This window comes from Pleuronectes platessa, chromosome 19 (assembly GCF_947347685.1).
Source record: "Pleuronectes platessa chromosome 19, fPlePla1.1, whole genome shotgun sequence".
Lineage (NCBI taxonomy): Eukaryota > Metazoa > Chordata > Actinopteri > Pleuronectiformes > Pleuronectidae > Pleuronectes > Pleuronectes platessa.
Genome location: NC_070644.1, coordinates 14,691,392 through 14,717,766, shown reverse-complemented (window position 1 = coordinate 14,717,766; position 26,375 = coordinate 14,691,392). Strand labels below are relative to the sequence as shown.

At 41.4% G+C, this 26,375-nt stretch overlaps 2 protein-coding genes across 2 annotated transcripts; one reads left to right on the top strand and one right to left on the bottom strand.

The window, feature by feature from the left end:
• The first annotated feature begins 519 nt into the window (after positions 1 to 519).
• On the top strand, positions 520 to 24,443 carry jak2a (Janus kinase 2a). The gene is made up of 24 exons (XM_053410831.1): positions 520 to 849; positions 7,492 to 7,777; positions 11,758 to 11,881; positions 11,964 to 12,084; positions 12,783 to 12,928; positions 13,443 to 13,749; positions 13,961 to 14,080; positions 14,453 to 14,610; positions 14,702 to 14,813; positions 15,124 to 15,310; positions 16,265 to 16,386; positions 17,703 to 17,837; positions 17,928 to 18,015; positions 18,704 to 18,831; positions 18,948 to 19,086; positions 19,273 to 19,424; positions 19,938 to 20,088; positions 20,201 to 20,334; positions 20,605 to 20,794; positions 21,145 to 21,269; positions 21,476 to 21,648; positions 21,921 to 22,038; positions 22,209 to 22,322; positions 22,898 to 24,443. Exons 2-24 carry the CDS (start codon positions 7,516 to 7,518, stop codon positions 23,003 to 23,005), a joined length of 3,414 nt encoding a protein of 1,137 aa, XP_053266806.1. The 5' UTR covers positions 520 to 849; positions 7,492 to 7,515; the 3' UTR covers positions 23,006 to 24,443.
• rln1 (relaxin 1) lies at positions 22,951 to 26,195 on the bottom strand. The gene is made up of 2 exons (XM_053410832.1): positions 25,786 to 26,195; positions 22,951 to 25,385 (listed from the first exon to the last, which is right to left on the bottom strand). Exons 1-2 carry the CDS (start codon positions 25,979 to 25,981, stop codon positions 25,045 to 25,047), a joined length of 537 nt encoding a protein of 178 aa, XP_053266807.1. The 5' UTR covers positions 25,982 to 26,195; the 3' UTR covers positions 22,951 to 25,044.
• Between the last annotated feature and the right edge of the window lie 180 nt (positions 26,196 to 26,375).

Sequence of the window (26,375 nt, the reverse complement as noted above, 5' to 3'; positions counted from 1 at the left end):
ATTTACAGAATACATACATACAACTACTACTGTTCTATTACTACGTCGACTTCAACAACAATACTAATAATAGAAATAAAGCAACAAATCTTTGCTGATTTGACTTGCTGCTATAAAATCACTTTTCATTTCCTCATCCATATTTTATTTACAGAATACAGTAATACTACTACTACTACTACTACAACTACTACTTTAACAACGATAATTATATTAATATTACTTATCTTTGATATTTTGACTGTGATGCTACTTTAAATCACTTTATCCTCAACCAACTGTGGTGAAAAGAAAACACAATAATACCAACACTCCATCCAAATACACGCATGTGTAAACTGACCTCGAGTAAAGTACAAGTACCTTAAAACTACACAGTACTTTAGAGTATGCGGACTTTGTGACATTCACGTGCAGATAGAGCTGAAACACGGAAGAAGCGGAGCCCCGGGTGTGAGGGTTAACCCTAACCCTAACCCTAGCCAAGAGGAGACAACCTGCTCCGCCCTCAGATCCTCCACCATCCTCTGTCATCACCGAGCCGTCAGCCGCTCCTCTGCCCACACAGCGGAGAGGAGAGCCGGGGAGGAGGAGCACCGGAGCGCCGTCGCAGCGGAGGAGGAAAGTCACAACAATGAGGTGGTGCTTCAGAGAGACAGGGAGGTTAAAGTGAGCCATGCCCCGGAGGAGAAGCGTTGAAGACGGACGGAGAGCAGCGGTACTTCACTTGACAGCTAGCCGTTAGGTCCGGAGCTAGCTAACCCCGTGAGCCCGTCCCGTCCCCCCGGGGAACTCCACCAGCGGGTTCCCCGAGTCCAGGTCCCGCGGCGAAGCAGGAGACAACACGGAGTAAGTGTTGTGTGAGTGAGTGTGTGTGTGTCCGTGTTGTTGTTGTTGTGTAAAACACCAGTTAGCCTAGCACGCCAGAGGTCCCGTCCCTGCCTGCGCCTCTTGTCGATGCGCAACAACGTGGAAGTGTTCACATAAACATCTGCAAAAGTTTATTACATTAGTTAAGTACTAATACAAAGTTATTAACAAGCAACACATGGGGTTAAACTCCACTCGTTTACACTCACACCTTCTTTTGTTTGGTTTTAGAGCCTTTAATCGATTAGTTGATCGACAGGAAAATGATCAGCAACTGTTTTCGATCACCAGTCATTCATTTCAAGTTCAATTCATCCGCAGAGCAGTCAGTTGAGTTTCCAGCTCAGACTTCAGGGTGTTTGCTCGGGTTTTTCGAGCTTTTATTTTTAGTCATCCCTCTTCCTTGAGACTCATCTGGTTTCTGAACTGACAGTGAGCTGCGGTTCAGGAGACTGCTGGCCTGAGGGAGCCATTATTTACTATACTTAGCACTCATGTCTATTCCAGAGTCATACATGCTGCAACTATCCTGTTTATGTTCCAAACAAATATGTATGTGACCGTGTTATTTCGAATTAGGTTCGTGCAATTTGTTGGGTTTCTTTTCAAAGCCCTTCTAGATGTTTATTTTATTTATTTGCTGGAATGATGCGATCAGTGCCACTGACACGCAGACACTTATCGCGTCATGTGCAACTTTCTCCCCAAGCTCTATTCAGGTCACATCCCTTTAAGTGGCTGTAACAGAGGCAAAAGGAGTCGGTTCGGTTTGAACTGGAACAAGCAGCAACAGCAAGGTTCCAGCTTTTTCCACTTCCCACTGTTTCTCGCAAAACATAACGTTTGGCCCAATCTTTGATTTTCGGATCATGGGGAGACTTGGAGCTTGTTTTGAAAACATACCACACTATGGTGCCGTGTGGTTAAGGGAAAGATGTGTGACTGAAGAGCTTTGCCAACACATGTGACAGTTATTTGCATGTGTATTCTTCCATAACTTAAGGTTAAATCAATTCAAAAGAGGTGTTTCTAATGCAGAGCCCTTTCTCAATAAAGCGCCTCTGTCCTTCAAACAAAGCTGGAGCCAACAGTTTGGAGCAGGGAAAGGAAAATGCAGACGTGTTTCCCATTTCCCTTAAATTGAAATAATGCCTGATGTTTAAAGGGCACACTAGAGGCTTTGGCATTTTCTGCTCCAATGGCCACAAATATTTATTTTAACTTCTTCAGTGGAACCTACGCAGTTTTCCTTTTGTGTCAGGGCTGAACTTCAATGGACTTTAGGGCCAATTTAAGGGGAAAATAACAGAGCTTTCAAGAATAAGGTCGTAATTTCAGGCTTCGTGTAATTTTGTAGGCGGGATATCAGAAGATCAGCCAGAAGCCTGCATTAAAAACGAGGAATGTGTAGCATCTTGTTATAAGTTAAAGGTTTCACTAATTTTGAAATACTTCAAATCATCAGCACCACATTATCAGAAGTATCAGGATTTGGAAACGATTTAGCAAGAGACTGTGTCTCTCTTGAGGAAAGAATCACATCGACTGTCTCTCAAGACGAAGTGTGATTTTCCTTTATTCTCATAGTATTATGACTTTATTCTCATACTTATTGCAATATAACATAGTTATTCTTGAAATGTTAGAATGTTATTTCTTCATGATGGCTCTAATACTCATACTGATCTTATTGTTAACTGCTATATTTACATGTGGATAACCTTCAGCTTTATGAGACGTTTCTCTGACTAAGCTGCGTGTGATGCTTTTTATCCACTCCTCTTTTCTTTCTTCTTGTGGGAAAAGAGTAAACACAGAATGTGCCTTCGTAATGAAAGGTGCTTCCCCGAAGAGAAAATCACAAGAAAGCACGATGTCTGTGAAAAATAAAGAGTGTAAAAAAGGAAGAGTGGTTTACCAGAGTTCTAATTATAAGTACACCGGGGAGGTGCACTGTCTGGATGTGTTTCCCAGACACCTTTAGAGGAAGTGCCAACATGCTGAAACAACCACAGTGTAACATCAATGTAGTGGGAAGTGGGAAGTGGGTAAGCATTCATACAGAGGAGCTTGTGAACCTTAGCCACCAAGCTCTCATCTTAGTGATTGGTCAATGACTCAACATTACATCCCTCAATTGAACCAATGTTCTTTGTGAGCTATTAGTAGTCAAGATGAGGGATATGAAAATCGAATCAGACCATCATCAATGTCTGGTTATGACAGGTATCATCCAGTAATTTCTGACTTCCCGTAAAGTCTTGTTTGGCTGTACAATCAGGCAGTCAGCGACTTCCTCCCCTGCCACAGCAGCACAAAGTGCTACACACTACACTGCTTTCCAGCATTTATATATCCTTTTTGCCTTTTCACTGCATATTCGTGTTTGCTGTGCAGTCCCATTTCGTACGCTGCTCGGAACCCCTCAGACAAAAGATGTATTTTCATCATGTGCCAGTGGGAGAGCAGCTGTTTACAGACTTGAAGACACGGAGCAGGATGATTGATTACAACACGCTCCCGTGTACCAAGCTCAGAGGATAAAGAGTTGTCCTCTGTTTCATTTTTGTGGTAGGCCTTGTGTTGGGGGTGATGTGCTGATGTGTTGGTATTAGTAGACATACGGCCCTCAAGCTGTGATGAATGAAGCACCCATGAAAGCCACCTTGGAATCCTGTAGCCCTGGCGGAGTTATCATATGTCTCATGGTAATTGGCCTTTGTTTAGTTCCTGTCTTACAGGAAAAGGTGATGGCTACTAATAACCATCATGTATTTACAGACAGAAGAGGTTGAATCCGGGGATTTTCTTTGTATCATTGCTCAAGACGAATCAAACGAAAACTCAGAATTGTTGCAGAATCATTTGTCATTTACTTGACTTGTTAAGCCCTATGAGACAACTTATGATTTGTGAATATGGGCTATCAAAAAAATAATTTGATTGAAAATATCAAGAGTGCAATTAAAGTAGTGTTTTTAGTGGCCAGCTGTCGAGCAGAGCCACTTAAAAAATGTGTCCGAGATGATAGCCCTGACCTGTAGTAGCACCGAGGCCCTGATAAGACCCAGTGAGGAGCTGATCTAACTCTATGCCTGTCTGCCTCATGATAAACGTTTAGGGTGTGTAAACACACTGGTAAGAGAGCAGTGTTTGCCTGTATTCTTCTCAAACTTCTCTCAAAGGTCTCCTACTGTGTAGGTAGCTGCTTCAGCAGCTGGCGTCTCGTAAACAAAAACAATACGTCCACGTCCATATGCTGTACCCTACATAAAGTAGGTCAAGCACTGAATGATGCTACAGTTAAATTGCACTTAAAATGTAACTGCCAGCATTTTTAACTTAGGTTGTGTTCTACATGCGTCATTGATTGCATCAGGATTAAAAAACAGAAGGTCTATATGAGACCTAATTTCTCATTTTATTAGCTGCATCACAACAAGCACACCTACTATTCCCCCCAAAAACCTATCCTATAAATCCTCATCTTTTCCAGAACATAATTAGGTTGGTTAACCATCATCAAGTTAGAGTCATTAACAGCTATATATATTCTCTGAGGCTTATTTAAGGGCTGGAGCCAATCCAAACTGGACAGGTCGCCAGTCTGCCGCATCAGGTTTGAACCCAAGAATCTTATTGCTGTCAGGCAACAGTGCAAACTACTGCAACACTGAGCCTACATGTAAATGTTACGGTTTAGTATGAGTACAGACAGCTAGAAGTCCTTTGTTATGCCATGTTAGACCTTTTTTTGGACTGGTTCAAGGTTATGCAAAGTGTAGAGCTGCCTGCAGCAACAAACACTGAGAACATGGCAACTATTTACATGGTAAGCAAAGCATTGGATCTTCAGTTTTCAGCCTGTGTTGGTTTGACCATAATATTTGCATATCAACCCGATCAGCAGCTGGCTATACAAATTACGTGTCTCTCTATGTTTATGGTGATCATTGGCCAAAAAGTCTTTCTCCTGCCAGAATAAGATTTCAAAATATAAACTATGAACATTTAATCAAATATCTGCAGAGAAATATGGCCTGTCAACAGAAGAATTAAAACTGACAAGACTTTAATGAATCATATTCCAGTTGCACCGAGCAGGATTAATTTGTTCTACCTGTAAATACATGCATTGCCGCTCTTTTTCCTATGACGTAACTGAGTATGAGTCAAAATGGCATAAGATGAAGTTCTAGATAATTGGAAAAATAGATATCTGCACTGACAGAGAAACTTCCCCTTGTAGTCGGACAGATTTAACCATCAGATCAGTGTCCTTGAGTCACAGCTGCACTTTTGTCAAAATGTAATGGATGTACAGTGAATAACGCAAAAAACAACCACATCATGATTCAGCCACCGATGACCCAGGGCCTGAATCTGACCACAAAAATATGGTAATAGTGCAACTTGGAAGAATTTTTTTGAATTATTAAATCCTACTAAAATCCCCAGAGAGAATTTAAGATGAAACAGTTGTGCTCTCTCTGCACCACAGCACCAGAGGGGTGGAGTGGAGGCTAATCAGCGAGTCCGGAAATCGATGAGGTTATTTTAAGAAGAGGCTTGACAAAAATATGTCATTCATTTCAAATTCGGGCTTTAATACCATAAACTACTTAATGCAGAAAATGACATTATCCAAATCCTACTGCAAAGCAAATTCAAAAAAGCAAGAAATGTTACATATCTGTGGGCTGACTCGATAAAGAGCAATTCTTTCTTTTCTCCCAGGCTTTTGCCAGATAACTGGATAATTTATGTTTTCATAATGTAAACAGCCAAATCTTTATGCAGCCTCTATAGTTACATAATCACTTTCTTCTTTTATCTTACAAAACGGGGCAATAAAAGGGACAGAGGAAAACCAAATAGACCTGCATCATTTAGACAGCATATTGGACAGATTAGATTTTCTTCTTCCAAATGAATATATTGTTAATTTTTACAGTTACAGATAAAGTACCTGAACTCAACTGTGCATATAGATCCTCGCCTTATACAAATCTCTGTACCATATTTTCTTTTCATCATAGAAAAGTTATGCAGCTTTGGATCAATATATATGTCGTATGTTCACTGTCCTTGGTTCTTGACAAACACAGATTCTCTAAACAAACAACTGTTGAACTTTACATGATGAGAAAAGCCTCACAAAACCCTGAGCTGCGGATCAACGTGCACACATCTTTAGACCAAGATCCTGTAACAATGTTTTTAATCCTTTACATTGAATCCATTCATATTGTCTTCCACACCCAACAGAGAAAACTCATTTTGACTGCTTGTATTTGCAATAAAATGTTAGGATTGTATGTTCTTTGGAGCTAGTGCCATTGTTAGGAGGTTTTACACAGTAGACAGAATCTGTGAAGACAATTATGAGTGTTGAATTAAAGTACTGAAACTGACTCACTCGTCTGGTATGTACTTCTACGCTAAGAGTCTGCTTCTCATTACCGGAGGCATTAGGGTGGCAGACGCAGATGACATGCAATATTTTTTACTATATTCTTAGTCCTCTTACAGTTAAACAAGTCATGTTTCCATCTAAAAATCTAGGTTGGCTCGTAAACATTTAAGGAAACAAATACTATTCAATATAGAAAAATTCATTACATATCATTGTCCTGTACGGTGGAGACGATTATCCAAATGTGGGATGATTCAGGCTAAGGCCCAGAAGACCATATGAACTACAGAACAATAACACATTCAAAAGCTCTCACACCATTGAGATGAGGTGGCCCAAACAAACAAGGGTGTTACTATCAGCTGATAAGAGTCGAAAACCATAGAGAGGAAGTGCAGCAATAACAACACAGAGATAAACAAACAAAGCACACAAACATCAAGAGGAGAACAAAGTCAAAAACAATATCCTGTGGACATAACTAAGCCAAAAGTTCAAAGAGACTTAATATAGGTTCTTTTACAAGTTACAATTAATAGCTTTGGAAAATGAAAATTCGATTGACATACTGCATGCTCCTTTAGGCTTACATTATATTATATCAGGTTACTGTGACATTTCTTGTACTGTAACTGGGTTAAGGGATCATGCTGTTCAAGCCTTTGGATTAAACAGATCATTCCTATACGGGTAACTCAATTTTGATACAATAGATTTCTACAACACTGAACATGAGTTTCTGTTAACTCTTTGCCCCCTTTACATTCAGTATTCATTTAGTATTAGTTCCAATACTTTTAGCTGCTGCTATAAACAGGTATAATGTGGCCCCTGGGCAGACAGAGCCACAACTGCACTTTCTTTTAGTGGTTGATCTTGACCCGACTAGTTTCACTAAATGTAGTTGATTAAAGAAGAGAATCAATACAAGAGAGCAGATTGCTCTTTATAGAGATGTACATTACATAGTGATAAAATGCACTGGAGTGAAATATCATTCAAGTGCAGGTACTTGAAAATCAGCTTTTTTCAAATGTGAAAAGCAAAGCAGAATTTTTGAGTCACACCCCATGATTGGAAGTGTAGTAATCACTTAAAATGTCAAAGCCTTACTTTCCATGTGACACAGCTAGGGGCTGTAAACTATGGTGAGTGAGAAAGTTGCCTCTGGATTCACTAAAGATAACCTCCTTCCTCTCTGACAGGTGAATGTGTGTTTTAAGCAGCACATGGCCTGTATCCTGCTGACAGACATGGACCCGCCTACCACTGGTCCCACAGTGCAGCACAATGGCCTCCAGCCTGACCAAGACCCGGCCACGGAACCAAACCACAAGCAGGACGAGGACGCCACCTGTCTCACTGTCCACCTTCACTACCTGGGGAAGGCCGGAGGAGGGAATGGGACCACAGACTCAGAAAGTGTGCTCACATTTCCATCTGGGGATTATGTCATGGAGGAATTGTGCATCGCTGCGGCAAAAGCTTGTGGTGAGTTTCTCGTGGATTTTAGTAATGATGTCTGCCAACACACATTACACCATCATCATTGTTTAGTAACATCCGTTTAAAACAGACTTTACATGATACAAGTGAAAAATGAATAAAATACACGCTTAGTGCGTGTTGTTAAAAAGAAACGTGATGTAGTAAACATGCCAAAATCTTTTTCAATAACGTGTTGCAGCCATCAAATTCAGAATGAGGGTATAGTGGTCGACCTAACCACCAACACCCCCCAACACACACACAACAAGTGATTCCATTTTCCTGCATTCCATTTTGTCCAGTTATCTTCCTTCTTTGCCAAATAAAATAGTTTTTTATTTGTATTAAACTAACCAGTACACACACCTTTAAATATTAGGTTGCAAAAGTTGCTACTTGTATAATTACTTTGGTCTGTGTTGATTTTGGACCAGGCCATAAATAGTCTTTGAAACTTGTGTTTGAGTTTCATGCACGACCAAGCATCCGTCCCAATAGCCAGCTGTGGTATTTGTGTAATACATTTGAATCAAGCAATGACAAAATGTGTTCTGTAACTTCTAACTTATTCAACAACAAGCTATGTCTAACCTTTGCCAAACCAAATAATGTTGTTTGTGTTTCCATGTAGTTTCAAACTCGTTCTGGCAGCATGTGGTGGCCCAATGCCTTATTTAGACATTTTATGCACTTGATTTTCTTTAGGACAGAATGTCTTCTCTACATATAAATGTCTTTCCTTGTTTACAGCAATTCTTGGAGCGTATATCTAGTAGCTATATATATATATATAGCTGGGGTCAGTGTCCATTGGTCAGGGATTTACAGTTTTAAGCTTGGAGCATGATATTCTTGGCTCAGACTTATGGGTCAATGACGTATAAGGATTTTCAACAGGCCAATTTTAAAATACAAAAAACAGTAAAATCTATTATAATTGTTCCGACATTAAGAATGTTGTGCACACATAAAATCATATAAGAATATCAAATTAATTGATTTTAGTGTTTTTTCACCTAGATGAATTGGCCGTGGCCTTAAAAAATGTCATTTGGTGCGACCGTGATTTATCTTAAAATTAATTAATTTCCTTAATATGCTTTTTTTTTTTTTTTTAATTTTACAAAACTATAAAGTCATTAGAAATATTTTTTTTAAATAATTCTCATATTTTTATTCTATAATGTCACAGTCTCCTTGTTAAATGTAGTTTACAGACTTATTTTTCCTGTAGAGCGCATAAAACTGACAAAAAATGTAAAAAAAATTCATTCATTTATGCATATTGCATCAGTGATTAATATTTCAGCCACAAAAAAATTATATTTCACTTAGAATTTATTACAGGTCTTGCTATTATTGGTCGCACCACATGATAAGTGGTCGCTCCAAATGATATAAAAACCTCCCATTGTTTAAAGAGACCAATAAACAATAAATTCCATTCAAAAAATGTATTAAAACCAGGTTTTATTCAAATTTGATAGAACTTTTATGAACACAAACATTATATATACATTTTTAATAAACAAAAACTCACAAACATTGAAGTGCAACACACATAGCTGTGAACAAACATTTCATTAAACTTTACCTGTAAATGTGGTGCACTTGGTTTAAGTCACAGGCATTACTTTAATCCCAGCACCACACGATATTTGGTCGCACCATATGATAACTTCTAGTTCAGTCCAAATTAACAGGCACAGAATTGGACTCCTAAAGAAAACAAGCTAAGTTAGCACAAAAGGTCACTATGAAATGTATGATCAAAATATATATTTTAGGAAATAACTTAAAATTCATAGTTTTTTAGAGGTCGCACCACATGATATCCAAATGTGGCAACTACATACCAGCTCTTAAAAAGGTTATTTTTTTCCAAATTTGAGAGAGAGTTACAAACCTGTTCTTTCTTCCATGGGTCCTTGGCAAAATGGTGTATGATGCAACTTCCTGTCTTTGAATGGATTTCAGCATAAAAGTCCCAAATTGGTTGTTTCTTGATGGTCGCACCACATGATATTTCATCAAATGGACATCATCGGAAAAAGTTTGTTTGTATACTATGATGGAAATATTTATACAAATCCTATGCAATTTTGTACAGTACTAAAAAACTTTGGAAATCATGCCAAATAGGGTAGAAAATAAATTTGAATAGATTTAGAGTAATTTCAAAGAAGTTTTCCATCGGCAGTCATGGCCGGACGGTCGCACCACATGATATTTGACACCTTAAATAACAGAAACATTACAAATAACTAATATTTTTCAGGAAAATTACATTGGGTACATATATGGGAGAGGTAGTACATATATATGATATTTCTTGGTGTATTTAAACCTTTCTTTTAACTGAGAAAATGTAGTCGGACAGAAAATATAGGCGTCACGTCAATGACCCATATACCAGTCAAGCAAGTGGTAAGACAGTAAATAATAAAACAGACTGGTTACTGCAAGGTTTAATTTACATGTCTCCTTCAGTTATAATGTAAAGTGTATTGTATTATTGTTTATTAGGGTGAAAATCCTTCTGATGAATCTTCAGCCTGTGAGTTTTCTTTAAATTCTGATAAACTATAAACATGTATGATGTGAATGATCATATTCCAGTCAACTATCCCATCACTTGCCCTCCAGAAAAAACAGTTTCTACACAAGAATTGCCTTGGTTAGGAAATGTGTTTGAAAATTGTGGATAATGTTAGAGCTGCATTCCTAAGTGTGTGTCTTTGCCTTCTCTTTTAAGCGAACTCAAATCAGGAAGTTGTCGACTGTTGTGTCTGTTTTCCGCTCCGCCTTCACTCTATCTCCTTCTGCCACACTCTCTTGCTTCATTCCCTCTCAAGCCGATAAGAAACAAACCCTTCTCTCTCCCTTTTTTATCTTCCTCTTTTCTTTTCTTTTTTTTTCAATTCTTTGTAATTTCCTACTCACTACTTGTCTTTGTCTTTTTTTTTACAGTCCACCTTTCCTTCCAGCTGTCTCACTCCCCCAGTCTCCTGTTCATATGTTAACCAGCGTCAAATAATAATCATGTGAGGTTTTTCTATGAGCTTTCTCTACCTGGTCACTCTTTGTATTGGGGGATGAGTTAGCAGGGTAGTCGGAATTTTTTTTTGCCAATTCAAAGCCCACCCTTTGAATGGTAAGATATGTTATGAGTATATTATTAAGCTTTATAAAATACAATGCAATGGACCCAAACTCATTTTGAGTTTGTTAGCAGGATTACACACAAACTACAGAACTGATTTTCCTAAAACTTGCTGGAAAGGTCGGACATGGGCCCAGGAAGAACTTTAGGAAGGGATTTGATCAAGAGGGAGGACCCAGAATATTTACTTTACAAGATAGGTTTTATTTTTTTATTTTCAAGATATCAAGAAGATATCAGGCAAACTTAAAGAACCGATATCTTTGAGTGTGTGCAGCCTGACTGAATTTAAGAGGCCTTGGCAGGGGTATATGCTCAACTGAGTGCCATTCTAGTGTGTACTTTGACTTGACTTCCTCTGTTGTGGTTGAGTGTACTGCCTCTTACACAGCGCTCCTGTCCACACACCATTGCTTCATTTTGGGTAGTGCTTCCTGGTGTCTTCCAAAGAATTATTGTCGAAACAGTTGCAGTCTCCTCTGCTACCACAACACAAGCTGGGTTTGTGTGTGTAAACAGTGACAGTATATGCTTGATGTCTAAATATTGGCCAGTTGTCAGTCATTAGTGGCAACTCTGTTAGACCTGAATACAAGAGGAGTAGATGAGTAGGCCCTTTTCATGTTTAACGGGCAGGATGCTCTGCATGCCTGCGTAAAAAGAGACTGACTCAAAAATGGAAAAACTGCTGACTTGCTTCCTCATATCTGTTACAGTTACTGCAGGAACAACATCAATCTTCTGTGAAGTACATTGACTTAGCACCAGCGTAACCACAACCTGTTCTGTATTATAGTAAACATTGACTCACTCGTTCCAGGGATTGCTCCAGTCTTCTTCAACCTGTTTGGCCTGATGAGGGAAAGTGACCGGATATGGTTCCCTCCAAATCACATCTTTAAAGTCAACCAGTCAGCAAGTGAAGACCTGCACTTCAGAATAAGGTAGAGATATTTTAAACAGGTTCAGATTTTTTCACAATTAATTTTCTTTGTTTTAACTTCTCTGACCTTCTTGTCTGTCCAGATACTATTTTCCTGGCTGGTACAACAACAGCAGTTCATTTTATGCCCATCGTTATGGTGTGTCCAAGGGGATGGAGAGCCCGGTTATGGATGATTGTGTGATGGCATACCTGTTTTCTCAGGTCAGTCTTCAAGTACTGATTTTGTACTTGGTGTTTTTAAGTGTAATTTATATTTTTTCTGACTTTGTAATTTAGTTTTTCAAAATTCGAATGCATTCCTAGTCTACGTCATTTGGGTTATTGGGGGCAAACTAGGGGTCAGAATCTTCAAGACTATTGCCCCCTCATTGTTTTCAGTGTGAGAGAGAGAAACATGGTGGTGAGAGATAAAAAAAAACGTCCTTGTTTCCCCATGTCTCTCTTACAGTCTGTTTGTCATGTCAACCCATTCTTCTCTGTAGACTGAGAAAACAGGAAGTGGTAGCAAGAGTGTGTAAGTCTCACATAATTAGTACAAGGTTATGTTAGAGTTCACGTCAGTGTTTGTGTCTGTCTGTCTATGCACGATTACAGTGTCTGTGTGTGTGTCTGTGGATTTTAAGAATGTATTTTTAAAGTAAATAAAAGCAGTTGACTAAAGTACTGCAGAAAGACAGGATCATTAAATAAATGAAAAATCTGCCAAGAGCTCATCATGCTCCATATACACTCTGCTGGAATTAAGTGAACTTTACAGGCATGGGAATTGAGCCAGTTACTCCCCTGTATTTAGTATCTGTTTAACATTCTCCTTCCACATCCAACCTACTCCTTTTTTTTGTGTGGACCTGATCAGTTAATCATTTTTTTGTGTATCTTTGCCTCATTTTGTTTTCTAGTGGCGTAGTGACTTTCTTAACGGCTGGGTTCAAATCCTGGTAAGCCACGAGTCCCAGGAGGAGTGTCTGGGCATGGCGGTGCTGGACATGATGAGGCTCGCTAAAGAGAACGGTCAGTCCCCTGTGGACATCTACAACGATACCAGGTAGGATGCTCACAACCATAATGTGACAATATGTAATCTGAGCTAGGGCAGGACGAATGGTGTCAAAGATAGAATCATCTTAATGGCAGAACTGTCAGATAAGTGCAGAAATCTGAAGTAGAAAATAAAACATTAAATTGTGCTTCTGTCTACACCAAAATCCCAGCTCCAGTCCGTGCCTCACTCTGAACACTCTCCTCCCTAAATTATGTAAAATGCTCTCTGTTACACTGGTGTGCATGTGCTACAGCCTATGAATAACGATTTCACAGCAGTGCGACAGGCTTCACTGGACACATGAAGATAGTTTCATTACGTGTGTGCATGCAGCTGAATGAATTATCTCTGTGAGAGACAATATTTAAGTTGAAAATGTTGGGTGTATTATCTGTTCAAAGCTCATGCACTGTATATACTCATATAAGTAGTTTATCCAATTCCTTTATGGACAGTTGTGTGGTATCTCCTGTTAATTGTTCTTTGTTCCTAACCCGTCCTCTCTCCCCGCTTCCAGCTACAAATCCTTCCTGCCGAGGTGCATGCGGAGCCGCCTCCAGGAGTACAACATCTTGACGCGGAAGAGGATCCGCTATCGCTTCAAGAAGTTCATCCAGCAGTTCAGTGACTGCAAGGCCACTGTGTGTAACCTCAAGCTCAAATACCTGATGAACCTGGAGACGCTGCTGCCCTCGCTCTTCTCCGAGCGCTTCCAGGTCACCGGCCTGTCCACGCGCGAGCTGACCATCGTTGTCATGGGCAACAAGGGCATCCAGTGGTCGAAAGGGAAAGAGGAGGAGGAAGAGGAGGAGGGAGCAAAGGAGGTGAGGACCAGGAGATCGGCTCATGTTGCCTTGGTAATGCATTTGCACATTACCAATTGGCAGCAGTGTGATATGATCATGACTGTTTTTTTTACCAATAGATGGAGCTCAAGGAGTGGGCTCCAAGTTCCCGTAACAATAAGAGTGCATGTGTGTGTGCATACATCCTCATCTAACACAAACTGCTGTTCTGTACTTTCTGCATCTCCAGGAGTTACAAACATTCTGTGACTTCTCAGAGGTGATTGACATCAGCGTGAAACAGTCTAATAAGGAAGGATCAGCAGAGAGTCGCATTGTTACCCTGACCAGACAGGACAGCAAGATCCTGGTAAAGTATCATCCACTTCATCGTCCGCTATCACTGTCAAGATTATTAGCTAGTTCACTTTGCTTACTTTTAATCCAATCTAGTTATATCAGGGACACGCTTCCTCGTAACCTCGTTCTTGTTAAAGCTAAGCGCTCAAGTGGTTTGTTACAGCAGCGACAAAGTTAGACAGACAGTTTTAAACACGCAAGTAGTTTCAGGACATAAAGAAGAACAATTCAACTTACTTAGTACCACTATCACAACTAGTTTGACACTATCATGACAATGTAGATTGAAAAGTTCATGTATACAGTGGTTTAAATTCAAATCAGGTGCTGAATGGTTCCTTTTCTTCTTCTGATTCCTGTGTCCTTGTCGATGTCAACAAAGGAGCTGGAGTTTCATTCTCTATCGGAGGCTCTGTCGTTTGTGTCATTAGTTGATGGATATTACAGACTGGTGGCCGATGCCCATCATTACCTTTGTAAAGAGGTGGCTCCCCCGAGACTCTTGGAGTGCATTCAGAGTTACTACCACGGTCCTGTGTCGTGAGTATCCAGCGTATGCAATCAGATCACACATGTACTCACACCCACACACACGCATGCACAAACACACATTGTGTCTCTTTGATCACAGGATGGACTTTACGATTGGTAAGCTGCGTCGCTCTGGCAACCATCAAGGCCTGTACATCCTCCGCTGCAGCCCGAGAGACTACGACAAGTACTTCATGTCCTTTGTTGTGGGGGTAAGAAGTTAATTGTGAAGTACATGACTGTAGAAATACCTGGTCTCTGCTTCAGCCCACATGCTATCAGATTAACTCCTCCATTAGCTGACACAACAAGCAGGGCCATTACACTATTACTACTCCAATTTAAATGTAGTGCTCTGGTATGATAGTCCTATTTCAGGTAAGGAATAAAATGTTCTAGTAACGGCTGCATGAGTGTCTGTTTCTGTTAACTGAAATAAAATTACTGACACTGAAGAGTGACTCAGCACAACTCAACTGTCTTAATTCTCTGTTGACTCATCCATTTTCCTTTGACTTTCAGTATGAAGCCATGGTGGACTATAAGCACTGTCAGATCATGAGGATGGAGTCAGGAGAGTACATTTTGAGTGGAGCCAAGAGGAGCTTTGGCTCACTGAGCGAGCTACTGCACTGCTATCAGAAGGAGGCGCTGCGCACAGACGGATACACATTTCAGCTGACCAGGTGCTGCCCCCCCAGCCACAAAGGTCAGTGTTCACACACAGGACCACGCTGTACACATGCAGATGTGTATCCCTACAGAGATTAACACAAGTTAAATGACAAGGGGGGCTCCGAGAGCTCACACTGCATCTCATCAGGTTAAAGAAGTGAAACAAATTATCCTGGATCAGGCCATGTATCTAAATCTGCCCCCAAATTGAAGTGGTTCGACCTTGAGTTATGCGCCGACCCTCCGCAAAGTGTCTGAGCGGAATTCTGCTCAGTTGTTATTGCTTAATTCGGCAAAAACAGATGCAGACATAACGTCATTGGCGTAGTAATAAAGTAATAAAACATACATCGTAAACAATCTGCACAATCCAATATCTAAATATTTATATCCAAAAGTCCAGCAGTTTTCCTTCAAAGTCCAGCTGGGAACTTTTCACATCTGTTCAATCTTTTGTTCATATAAAAATGAGTTTTTTTAGAAGAAAAGTTTGTTTAATAAATTGGATTCAAGCCAATGAAGATGAACAACTCTTTGTTCCGTCATGTCTGCAGCCTATTTGTTGATCCGTTGGATTTAATTACATGATTGTCCAACTTCTGACAAAATACACCATGCAGCTATAACTGGGTTTCTAAATTCATTCAGCACATTAGCTCCTAATCCTCAACATGAGTTCCTTCTCTGAGCGACTTCTGGTTTGCATGCTCCCAGTATCACATTTTAACCCATAGAAAAACTGATGGGTTACATATCGGCTTCTTTTCACATCATGAGCCAAATTACCTGACTTCAGGGAACAAATAAAAATCAATCAGGTTTCATTCATGCTGATAATTAAGAGCTCTAGATTAAGCAATACAAGTTTAATAAGTAGCTTCATTTCTACTCTGATTTGCCATTTAAAGAGTCACAATAACCCTGCTTTACTGCTAAATGTGAGTGACGGATCGTAACCCCTGTCCACCTTTACTTTTGTTTTTTAAAGAAAAATCCAACCTGCTGGTGTGTAGAAATAACCAGGGGGCAGAGCTTCCTCTGACGCCCTCCCTCCACAAACATGTCAGCCAGATGGTCTTCCACAAGATTCGAAAAGAGGACCTCACCATCGTAAGATAACCCACGTTCACTTCCTGCTTTTTGTCTCAGCAAAAGACACAGACTAACATAACCTAAATTTTGGTTTAATAAGATGGATTCATGTATTGGATGAAGTGTTTATTATACACATATTTATCTTTAGAAGCTTACAACCGTATTTAAATGGCTCTTGTTTCTAATTGTGAACGAACGCCAATTGTGTAGCCAAAGTATACTGACGCAGGCTTTTCGTGTACAAGGTACCAAGCCACAGCTCAGGGGGACAAGAGGGACTCGTGCAGGCTCAGTGAGGACACCACAGTTAACAAAAAGGCTTCCTATTGTAGCTCAGAATCATCAATTGCAGTCCCCGTGTGCGTCGCGTGAATCCATGTGACAGCGTCTCATGCGTTCACCTCAGTGGTTTGTCCATTTCCGTCTCAGCACTCTTTCAGCTGTTTGAGCTCTTGATGTTTTCTACGACAGGTCTGTCACAGGAAAACCACAATTTTGCAGCTCCAGTAATCAAAGCGCTCAGGGTTTTTCCTGCTTTACAATATAGTCTTCGTGTTTTAGTGTATTTAGTGTTTCATCGTCATGTTTTTTAGAACTTGTACATCGTGACCTCATATTTATTGAGTGAGATGTGAAGCAGGCAGAGCCATGTGGTTTTTGGTTCTAGCTGAGTGAGTCACAACTTAGTGGAGGCGTGTGTGTCTGTGTGGGGGGGGGATGGCCCTGATTGAGTTTGTTTTCGGTTCTCATGACCGAGATTTAATGAATGAATAAGTTACTCTCTGGTGCTTCTTTAGAGTCTGGTGCACGTTTCCAAAGATTTCCCTTTGAAACTTGACATTGCTGAAAGTTAATCAAATAACATTATAAGATGGTAAAGAGGCATTACATTTTTTTTTTTGTTTTTCATTATGAAAAACTAAGTAGCTGTGGTTCACTTGATTCTCTATTTTTTTTAAATTGGGTAATCTGTCCTTGTATACAGTTTAGGTCTAAGGTAGAGTTCTGGTTAGGCTGGAGATATATTTACTTTTAACCGAGTGTACGAGTAAGCATCAGTCGTGCACATCTTCAGAAATGAATGTGACACATCAGCAAGATATAACTCGTGCATGAACAGTAGCGGCAGTGTAGGGATAGTGATCATTGAAGGGCCTCACATACCATCCTCGCGTTTTCTTCCGCAATCTCAGAAGCAACGCTAGAGCAACCTCATATATACCCATACACATTTAGTAAGTGTGTTAACGTCTATCCTTACAAAAGATGTTGTTGTCTACTCACATCCTTTCCCAAGCAGGTTTTTAACATCATATTTAAAACTGTTTTAGAATGAAAGTCTGGGCCAAGGAACTTTCACCAAGATCTTCTGCGGTGTGAGGAAGGAGCTGAGAGATTACGGAGAGATTCACGAGATGGACATCGTTATCAAGATTCTGGACAAGGCTCATCGCAACTATTCAGAGGTCGGTTCTTCATCGGGCTGAATGAGGGAGTGACTGGATCTGATTAGATAAACATTTTGAATCAAATTCTGTCTATTTTCTCCCCTGTAGTCGTTCTTTGAAGCAGCCAGCATGATGAGCCAGCTCGCCCACAAGCACCTAATACTCAACTACGGCGTGTGTGTTTGCGGCGATGAGAGTAAGTTTACAGCACACACACACACACACACACACACACACACACACACACACACACACACACACACACACACACACACACACACACACACACACACACACACACACACACACACACACACACACAGAGATGTAACAAAGGAGTGCTCTGTGGTGGATATTCTCACCCGTGGCTTGTAAACCGGACAGTTTGAAGATCTGTGTTTACAAACGAGAGAGATGCTGAAAACAACACAAAACAGAGTCAGGTGGTCCGTTATACACCAACGAGGAATCAACATGGAGGATCAAACAGGGAGGATATAAGGTTTCTGACCCACTACCCCGGCTCTGTGCTTTGCCCGGACCTTCCAGCGCGACCGGATTAAGATCTGGAAACAACTCTCCAGATTTCAGACGGGAAAGAAATGATGCATATGTTGGAAGAGTGTGGAAGTGATTTACAAACCGTTTGTAAGGCCAAGGTTTTTGTCGGTTTCTCTGCAGGGTCATTAACACTTTCCTGTTGGGCTTATAGCAGTTCACAAGAATGTGTCAGTTGGAACATGACTGAAGCCAGATAAAAATAAAAACTGAACCAGATACCAAAATATGGACGATGACATCATGTTTGAAAGATATAGATGACGGGTAATAGCTTGAATAATAAAATCCTCTCTCTCTCTCTCTCTCTCTCTCCTGCGTGTCAGATATGATGGTGCAGGAGTATGGTAAATTTGGTTCGCTGGACATCTACCTCAAGAAGAATAAAAGCTGTGTCAACATCACATGGAAACTGGAAGTGGCCAAGCAGCTGGCCTGGGCTATGCACTACCTGGTAAGCACGCTGACTCATGCAGATCAAACACGCCAGCTTCTTTCAGACAGAATAGTGAAATGAGAAACGCCTCCACACCATACAGCTGACGTGGTCCCTGTCACATGTGCACACAGGAGGAGAAGAACCTCATTCACGGAAACGTCTGTGCCAAGAACGTCCTTCTGATCAGAGAGGAGGATCGCAAGACAGGCAACCCGCCATTCATAAAGCTCAGTGATCCTGGCATCAGCATCACCGTCCTGCCCAGAGAAGGTGACACAAGTGTACACACACACACACACACACACACCTATGTGAAGCCATGTTGGATTAACATTCACCAAGTTTTCCTTTGGTGTGATCGTTTGGACCGCTGATGGACAGTTTCTACCGTTGTATTTCCCCTCTCTCACTCCCTTTATGTATCTGTTTCTTTTTCTATACATGTCCCTTCATCAGTGCTGGTAGAGCGTATCCCATGGGTCCCCCCCGAGTGCCTTGAGAATCCCCAGAACCTGAGTTCAGCCACGGACAAGTGGGGCTTCGGGACGACGCTGTGGGAGATCTGCAGTGGTGGAGACAAACCACTCAGCACTCTGGATTGCTCCAAGGTCACAAACACAAAGGATGCATTGAGAGAACCACATGTAACAAAGGAACAGTTCAACATTAAGGGAAATGTTGAATTAGGTGTAAAAATGGAGTTGCCGCCGGCTATCTGAACTGACCCGCTCCAAAAGGTCACTACTCAAAAGGAAACCAAACAAAAAAAAAAACGTGTAAACCAACAAAGTGTTCTTTTGTTTCACAAATTGAATGCAGCGCTAATTATTTAACTTCAGACCTGCTGCTACTGGTAGAACATTTGAAAATGTGAAACAAAGCCAGGCTAACGTTTTCTTCCTGTTTCCAGTTAAGTAAACTGGGTCCTTTGTCTTTCTTATCATCTAACCCTCGCGAGGATGACTAATTATCACATTTCCCAAAATGTTGAACAATTCCTTTAAATTGTTCGTATTATTGTTATAATGCAGTACAAGTGTTAATTCTAAATAAACTATTTTAATTATACTATTGCTTCACTCCCTGGCTCTTCTCCTGACTTTGTTTCTTCTCCTTTGCAGAAAATCTTATTCTACGAAGACCGGCACCAGCTCCCGGCTCCCAAATGGACCGAGCTGGCCAACCTGATAAACAGCTGCATGGACTACGAGGCCTCGCACCGGCCGTCCTTCAGAGCCATCATCAGAGATCTCAACTGCCTCTTCACACCAGGTAGGGAGTCTAACACTCCTCCAGTCTGACGGGCAGATCTACGGATCGTGTCCCACACACACTATCGATCCAGGGTTTTATAAACGGTTTGTTGCATGGTGTCGTGTTGCAGACTACGAGCTGCTGGTGGAGAGCGACATGTTACCAAGCAAGACGAGAAGCGTCGGCTTCCCGTGGTCGTCCGAGAGCCACGAGCCCGCACAGTTTGAGGAGAGACACCTGATCTTTCTCAAGCAGCTGGGCAAAGTGAGACATGCACACGGAACAGACACTGAACATGGAGACACTTTTTATCAAAACAAAAAAGGAAAAATCTGTTAAAACTTAAAGCTTCACATTCTCATGTCTCGGTGATAAACATTTTTAGATAACTTTTTTCCTTCTGTGTCGAGGTGTATTGTTTACTTTTGACAACACGGCTGATTGATTCCATCCTATTAGAGATTGCGATTGAATTACAGAACTTCTTTCTTTCTGAATCTCTAAGTGTGTTCTCCCGTTGACTCCCCGCTGCAGGGGAACTTTGGCAGTGTGGAGATGTGCAGGTACGACCCCCTGCAGGACAGCACCGGGGAGGTGGTGGCTGTGAAAAAGCTGCAGCACAGCACGGCCGAGCACATCAGGGACTTTGAGCGGGAAATCGAGATCCTCAAATCCCTCCAGCACGAAAACATCGTCCAATACAAAGGCGTCTGCTACAGCGCAGGTACGAGCACATTGTCCAGTTTCTGTTTTAACATTACTTGATTTATTATGACACATGCAAATGACTATACATTCAATTATTACCCCAGGAAGAGGTGTTGTTGCATTGTGACGACTACAGGGGATCCGCATAAAAAACTAAATTATAGTTGTGACATGTTGACAAGCAAAAGTATGACACAATTACAATTTAAACCTTTTCCCAGTCTCCACATTCACTGCTGAAGGTCTCAATGACCGAGTCCGTGAAACAAATCAGTCTAGATTTCCTTAGAAAGCCTCCAGCCACTAACTCACTCACACGTCATGTGTTCTTCTCAAGTGTGGCACTTGACTCATTTCCCTGTGCAGGACGAAGGAACCTGCGGCTGGTCATGGAATACCTCCCCTACGGCAGCTTGAGAGATTATCTCATCAAACACAAGGACCACTTTGACTGCAAGAAGCTGCTGCACTACGCGTCACAGATTTGCAAGGTAACGTAGGTGCAGGTTGTTAAATCGGACTCCTGCTGTGAGGATTTGATATCAAGTTTCCTGCTGCTGGGGTCCAGTGTAACTAGCATGTCAAAATAAAAGAAGTTGAAAAGTCAAATCGAATCAAATCTGAAAATCACCTTTTAACAGTTTTTCGACCCCCCCCACACGCAGTAACAACAACTGAGTGAACTCCTGTCTTCCAGGGTATGAACTACCTGGCCACAAAGCGTTACATCCACAGAGACCTGGCGACGAGGAACGTCCTGGTGGAGAGCGAGATGAGGGTGAAGATCGGGGACTTCGGTCTGACCAAGGTGCTGCCGCAGGACAAGGAGTACTACACGGTCAGGGAGCCGGGAGAAAGCCCCATCTTTTGGTGAGGATGACAAACTGCACGCAATTTGTTTCAAAAGAGTATTTCCACGTTTTTGAAACTGCTTTTACTGGCATTTCTACACTTGAGGTAAATATCACAAGTCTTTAAAACTGATCATGTTCGAGATGAGATTCTAAGATTCACACAGAGAGAAAAGTTGGATTTGGTTTCGTACATCTGATTATCTCACTCCTTCATACCCGTCTACGTAGATTGTACTAGTGTTGACTGCAGTCATGTGGGTCTGAATCGTGTGTTGTGTTGTTTTCCAGGTATGCTCCAGAGTCACTGACAGAAAGCAAGTTCTCTGTGGCGTCGGACGTTTGGAGTTTCGGAGTCGTCCTCTACGAACTCTTCACTTGCAATGACAAGAACTGCAGCCCGCCAGCAGTACAACAACTTTACTATTTCACTTTTTGTTTGACTTCTCGGTCAGGAAACCGTTTTCCTCTTCTGACCATAATTGTTTGTAATCAAGCTGTAAAACAATGGCTGTGTTATTAGAATGGAGAAATCACTTGATTGAGGACCCGGCTCTGAAACATTCTTCTCTGCTCCAGGTGTTCATGGACAAAATGGGGAATGAAAAGCAGGGCCAGATGATCGTCTACCACCTGATCGATCTGCTGAAGCAAGGCTACAGGCTGCCGGCTCCTGACAACTGTCCCAAGGAGGTCAGCGACAACAGTCAAGAAAAACTGATGCTTTCTCCCCAGTCATGTTTGAATCAAACAGTCGAGCGATTGGAGGCCGAAGAAAAAAACATATTTTATGTTGAATTAAGCAAAAACTAGATTCTAATCTTAGAAATTTTACAAGTGGACTAACTCTGGTAAATCGTTTGCTAATTACCTCTCAAAAAGTGCAGATGAGACTGAATAGTTTTGCAGGTATCATTAACCAAATGACCGATTAGACTTTATAATGGACCATTTAAATAACGAGAAATAAAAAGTCACCTGAGTTATTATAATGAATTTCAAGGTAGGTACAAATGCACCTACGATTCAAACAGTTTGAGACATTTCACCAAAAACCACAGTTTGTTGCACACGGTTCACTGGAACCACGTTTTGCTTCACGTGTTACTCCATTACATTCTTTCAAAATATTCCTCGTCCGTTTCTACCACAGCTGTCAAAGAAAGGCGTAAACATTAAACCGAACGGTAACGACCCATTTCCACCTTAAAGCACCGCGTGTGGATTTGGCTTCTTTGACCTTTTCTCTGTGTTTCTGTCTCCCTCAGATTCACAAGATGATGGCCGACTGCTGGAACAAGGACCCCGGGCTGCGGCCTACTTTCAAGACCTTAATCAACAGTGTGGAGTCGGTGCGAGAGGCCAAGGAAGGATGAGGATGAATGTGTCCACCGCAGCAGTTCAGTCCAGAGGCTGACTCACTTGTTTCCTTCTCATTGCTCTCCACTTCCTGTTCAGCCTCATTAACAAGCACTCGACACCGAACAACAAATCATTTATGACGCGTGAGAACATTTCACAGTGAGATAAACTGTTTCATACGTTAGTCATTGACTGGAGAAAGGAAATGCTTTTTGTGGATCAAATATTTCCTGCAGTTCAAGTAACTTGTGTAAATCGCACACAAGCATAATTTTGTGAATAACTCCGACCTTTTATTTTGGATTTGTATTATTGGGAAATGAGCAGCGACTTGTTGGGATTCCCAACAGACTGTTCGATGAGTGATGGTAACTGAAACCAGACTCTTGCTTGATACATATTTTTTTCAGTATATTTCGGAGCGTTTATTTGACAAAAACAATGTGGATCACAGACTGTCTCTCCAAGATGAAGGATTCCACTAGAAACACAAATGCTCCCAAACCATTCGGCTACAATGTGACTGTAGGACTGATGAAGGACATCATGCCTCTGTTGAAGTTCTATGAAGATCCCTACAGGTGGAGCTGGAGTCCTATTTGTGCCATGACCCTGGACTTGGCAGATACTCATGACCCACTGATGATCATCTTGTGCTGAGGCAGCGGAAGTTCAGTTTCAGTGCAACACAAACACTTTGTTTACATCAATACGTGGAGTTGAAATGTTTCAAACAGCAAAACCTGCTCATGAAGCTCTTTGATCACGAAGTCCAGACGATGTCGGGGACAATAGAAGTTGTTTTTTAGGGATTACACCCAGGGAAATGATGACATTGTTTTTGTTACGAATGACTATATGAATATATATTTTCTAGATACAGTTTGAAGTTTTTAACGTTACAATGCTATAATATCAGCCTGTAGCTACATGATGTGAAAAGTGTGGTGAAAGTTATGAAGGGAAGTGTTTGTTGTTGTAAAACAGGTCAAACATAATCTTGTTTGATTTCGATTTTTCAAAAGTTTAAAACTTTACATGCCAAATGTTATAGGATGAAGTGCGGGATTCGTGAGAGGAAACTCAAATTTGGGGAACGGCCTCTTTTGGTTGGAATTTCCGAAGTTAATTGAGTGCACAACAGACGAGACACACAACCACGCAGGCACACAACATATCAGAGGACGGGTCCCCTCTGCATGAATGAGTCACTGATGAGGACAAAGTGTGTCTGTGAGCTCCTGAGCCTCCGGGACATATTTATACTGAAGATCCGAGTCAAGTGTGATGTGAATGAGACTTTTCTGTTTGCGGTGCTTCTGTTGCGATATATGTGTTACATCAAATATCAGTTTATTGTGAAATGTGAACAACAGAATGTTTAACTGATATTTTTTCTTTTTATTCATTTCCATTTTATTTCACTTTTTAAATAAATGGATTGTCATCTGATGCAGCTACCTTTTAATACATGTACATAGATGTAAATATTGAGGCGGATGTTGTATAGTCCAAGAGTGTTTATACTTTTACTAAAAAAAAAACCTAATGCAGTACTATGGACATTCAAAATTATACTGTTTAAAATCTAAATGGGGCTTTTTTCTCTCACATTAAACTTCATCTATTTACATTTAGAATTTTGTTCAGGGGTTGTTGTTGAGTCAGAAACGGTTTAAGAAACACAATAGTGTCCTCAGGGGGTTTAGAACCACATTAAATTGGGATATTTGCCTGTTTTGGCTTCGACAGTTTGCAGGAGAGACGACAGAGGCATATTAAAACAAGGGTCACAGACAATACACAATATTCCTATTTACACAGTATTTCAATTTTATTGTAAATGATGCCGAACGTACACAGAACTGGATCTCCGGGACAAAATATGGAGAATAAATAAAAATATGACGACACAGGGATTTTTACAATAAGACATGACTGAGAATAAATAGATGTGCACTTGCTCTCCTCCATCTTCCCACATCTGTCTATTACTGTCCATCACATCACCCCCTCCCTCCTCCTCCTCCCTTCTTCTCTCTTCCTCCAAAACTCAGCACAATCGTCCGATATCATTCTTGGTGCAGCCCTGGCTACAGCACATCCCCGCCACACCCAGAGAAAAGTTCCTCTTCTTCTTGCTCACCATGGTCCAGTCGTCTGCCTCTGGACTCCCATCTTGCTCGCCTAAAAGTGTGGCCGGCAGAGATCTCTCCAGCGGCTGCTGCCGTCGCTCTCCTGCGGCCGCGTACAGAGCCAGGAGGTCTGCCAGGGAGTGAGGGGAGACGACCTGGGGAGGAGAGCGGTTCTCTGGGAGCTCGGCGCCACTTTGCCAGCTGTGCAGGCTGCTGTCCCCCGCTGTGATGTCACTGAGAGAACTCCACTGGAAAGAATCTGGAGGAAACGCACAAACAGGAGGTCAGAGATAATTGTTCATCACACGTCAAAGGTAAATAGAGACGTGGTGATTAAGGTGATTACTGGAGGAACAATGGTAATAAAGGGTTCATGTTATTATTAACAATTTATAATATCAGCCGTGGTGCTGAAATATGAAGCTCCTCAAATCAGCCAAACTATCAACTTCTGACCATGTAATGTTTTAACTCTCAAAACTGAGATGGACCACAGTAGATTCAAATCTTGGTTTTAAATCTTAAACCATAATGTTATCTTTGGTGATGAATTACACCTTTTTGTCATTAGAAAACCTTATTTTCAATCATCTCATCTAAAAGTAGAATTTACAGTTAGTCTTGTGGATATGTTTCCAGCGTCGGGATGTGGAACCCACCTGAGTCGCCCCCTGTGGCTCGTTTCCAGCGGGAGCCTCCGCAGGTGAAGATGACGGCTCTGATGAACTCCCTCCCGCACAGTTTCACGCCGTAGTCCCTCGGTGCGATCAGCCTGCTCATGACATCCGCCCTCACACAGCCGCACATGCCAACGACACACACCACGGCCACGGCAGCAGTCAATCTCCACAGCATTTTTGCACTTGTTCCTGAAAGTGAGTGGACGAGCGGAGCCGGTCTGGGTCAGGGGAGCACCGATCTGCTCGGGTCTCCTGCTGCTGCTGCTTCCCTGGAGGTTTTCTGTTCTTCTCGTCGTTGTGAGCCACGTTTGGTTCTTCTTCTTCTTCTTCTTCTCTCTTGGTCAGTGGACGCAGCCTTTTATAGTCTCACTCAGTAGTTCATTCATCAACCTGTGCTTTCAACCCCCATCCCCCTCCCTCCCTCCCCTGCCTCTCGTTCTCACAAAAACACACACGTCATTTAGATTGATGACAATGACGTACTTGAAGTTATTTCTTTGTTTTAGTGATATTAGAGGAATATGTTTATTCATCTGCGGCTTCTTGTAAATGTCACCAGGAAGAAATTC